Below are 2,569 nucleotides of genomic sequence, written 5' to 3' on the forward strand. Positions count from 1 at the left end.
GTCCCCGGCCCCGCCGCCGCGGCGCTCCATGCTGGGGCGGCGAGGGAGGGCAGCGGCCTGGGCTGGGCTGCACGGCCCGTGCCCCTGCCGGCCCGTGCCCCTGCCGGCCTGGGCTGGGCTGCACGGCCTGTGCCCCTGCCGGCCTGTGCCCCTGCCGGCCCGCAGCCCCTGGCACGGGGGAGGGGGATGTTGAAGGGCAGAGCTGAGCAGTCTTGAACGTGGCCACAGCAGTTTAAATCTTGCTACCACGAGCAGCACTGGTCCCCTCATTAAGGTGGGCTGGGAATTTTCAGTTGGGTTTCTGATTAGGTCACTTGATTTGAAGATCCTACAGCCCCTTACAACCTCGGTGCATTTACCATCTGAATTGTCATTTGTTCCTGCGGAACAGAATGCTGTTATCTGTAAAGCCATAATAATATTTCTAATCCCATAATACTTCTAATCAGAGTTTTGGCAGCAACTTTTTAGAAGTAGGTCTGATGCTAAGCAGCTCTGGCAAAAGTTTGCTGAGGTGGTGGCAAAGCAATGTGTGTATAGTCTCTTTTTCAAATTTATTTCTAAAGTACTGGGCTGAAATTAGCCCGAAAATCTGGTTTTATGGAAGACTAAATAACTTCACCAGTTCAATTTACAGTATTATTTCATCTCTCTTTTTCTAATCCTGCCAATCATGGATTTTTTGTTTGGGTCGTTTGAGGTTGGTTTTTTTTAATCTTTGGGGTTTTTTTTTTACTGACTTCTTATGGTTTGGGGATAGTTGAGGCATAGGGAGGTCTGTGGCCTCAGGGAAGGTCAGAAGTTTAGCCCAGAGTCTGCTTTTAAAGCTCTGCTGTTCCACTCCTCGTCCTTTGTAGACAAGAGATTCAGTGCCATGTGCTCTTCTTCCCCTTGCTCCTTTTCTCCTTAGTGCAGTGTCTCTGTCTATGGCTGCATGAGCTGGAAGGGGAGAATAGCAGAGAGCTCAAGGAATGGTAGGGAAGATATTTTTAGCCTGAGTGGAAATTTAAGTGCTGGAAAGGACACTGAAAAAGCCCTGTGAATACTTAACTTTGTCTAACATGAGCTGCTGCCTCTTTTTGTCACAAAGATCACGTTGCCCCTGCTGATATGATTATTTTTCCGGTGGGGGAGAACTTGAGAAAGGTATACTTTTTTCACACACACACATATATATATATACACAGACATGCACCCACACTTGCAGACATATATATGTTTAGGGTTTTTATGTATGTGGGAGAGACTAAATGTACTGTAAACCTCTGATTCCTTCTTTCTGGCTTTCTAATAAATGTTGATTAAACCTTATACTTTCTGTAATATTGATTCCCCTGTTCCCAGGTTATTGGCTTCACAGGAAATAATTTTTAGTTTTGTGGATTTTTATATTTTTTTAATTCCCATTGAAGGCTGTGTTATTGCACACAACTGTCCCCTCTTGGAATAGATATTAGTCTAGCTGAAACGTCAGTGTTTCTTCAATCTGCTGCTGCTTCCATTTTCTTTCTCATTTGTCTGTAGCTGCCAGGAAGGGGAGGAAAAAAAAAAAAGGTGTGGCAAGATTGATGTTAATATTCTTCCCAGCCATAGATGTACATTTAAAATAGCGTAACTCATCTTGTACATCCTTTGATCTATGACTGATGTAAAATGCTGCTTCCTAGCAGACACAGGGTGGTTTTACTTTCATTTGCAACTCTCCTTCTCAATGCTTTTAGTTCCACCTTTGAGAGAAAGTCTGAAAGAAAGAGAAAATAAATAGATCAGCCTGACTGAACATGGGAAGAATTTGCCCTCACCTGTTCCTGATAATAGGTGTTGAATGACTGTTTTATGTCAGAAAAAAAAAAAGAAAAGTTTTTTTTCCTCCATTTACTTTGTGCATTTGTTGAGGGTTTGTTTTTTTTAACATTTTTCTTTTTTACTTGACTTTTCTTTCTTTTTTCATTGCAAGCCTCTTCTTGGGGAATGTGCAGTCACAAACATGCTCTCTTAACAGGTGGTTTTCCAGATTTTGAACTAAATTTGTTCTTCTGGATTTCAATGAAACAAGGTCTTAATCTTTAGCTGCACTTCAATCCAGCATCTGGTTCCAGCTAAAGGTCTGTAATCAAGGCTTACTCCACAGAGCAATACATAACAAAAATGTGGACATCACTTCTGGTTAATGTATGTGCACTCCTTTTTGTTTTGCTTTAAGTCCGAGAACTTTGTTTCCTGTCATGTTTTGAATTCTTAGAACAAAGTGGTTGCATACAATTTGAAGTAGCTTCATCTGAGCTAACCTAATTCTTGGAGGTGAAGGATGCCAGTTCCAGCTACTTAGATGTGGAAGGGGAGCCTTCTAGTTCTAGGTGCCCTCGAGTGGGTATGGTCGCACAGCCTGTTTCTTCATCTGCAGACAAGGTCTGGTGCTCTTTGCCTTTCCTAACTCTGTTTCCCAGCTCACAAAATGCTTGTCAGGCATGATTTCTTGTTGCTCAAAGGTAATGATTTACTATAGCCTTCTGTGAAATGGAGAATGCTTTCCCTTCCTTTCATGCTGTGCTGAAGAGGCGTATTCCTG

General features: G+C 42.8%; 1 protein-coding gene across 1 annotated transcript in view; it reads left to right on the forward strand.

Annotated features, from left to right (window-relative positions):
- Positions 1-2,455: 2,455 nt before the first annotated feature.
- Positions 2,456-2,569, forward strand: part of LOC104397710 (synaptojanin-2-binding protein-like) — a 140,476-nt gene continuing 140,362 nt past the window's right edge. Inside the window, exon 1 of the mRNA XM_010007718.1 lies at positions 2,456-2,489. Within this exon, the coding sequence (XP_010006020.1) occupies positions 2,456-2,489 (34 nt within the window). The remainder of the gene's footprint in view (positions 2,490-2,569) is intronic.

The sequence above is a fragment of the Chaetura pelagica genome, unplaced genomic scaffold (genome assembly GCF_000747805.2).
Source record: "Chaetura pelagica isolate M959 unplaced genomic scaffold, ChaPel_1.0 scaffold70, whole genome shotgun sequence".
NCBI classification, from domain to species: Eukaryota; Metazoa; Chordata; class Aves; order Apodiformes; family Apodidae; genus Chaetura; species Chaetura pelagica.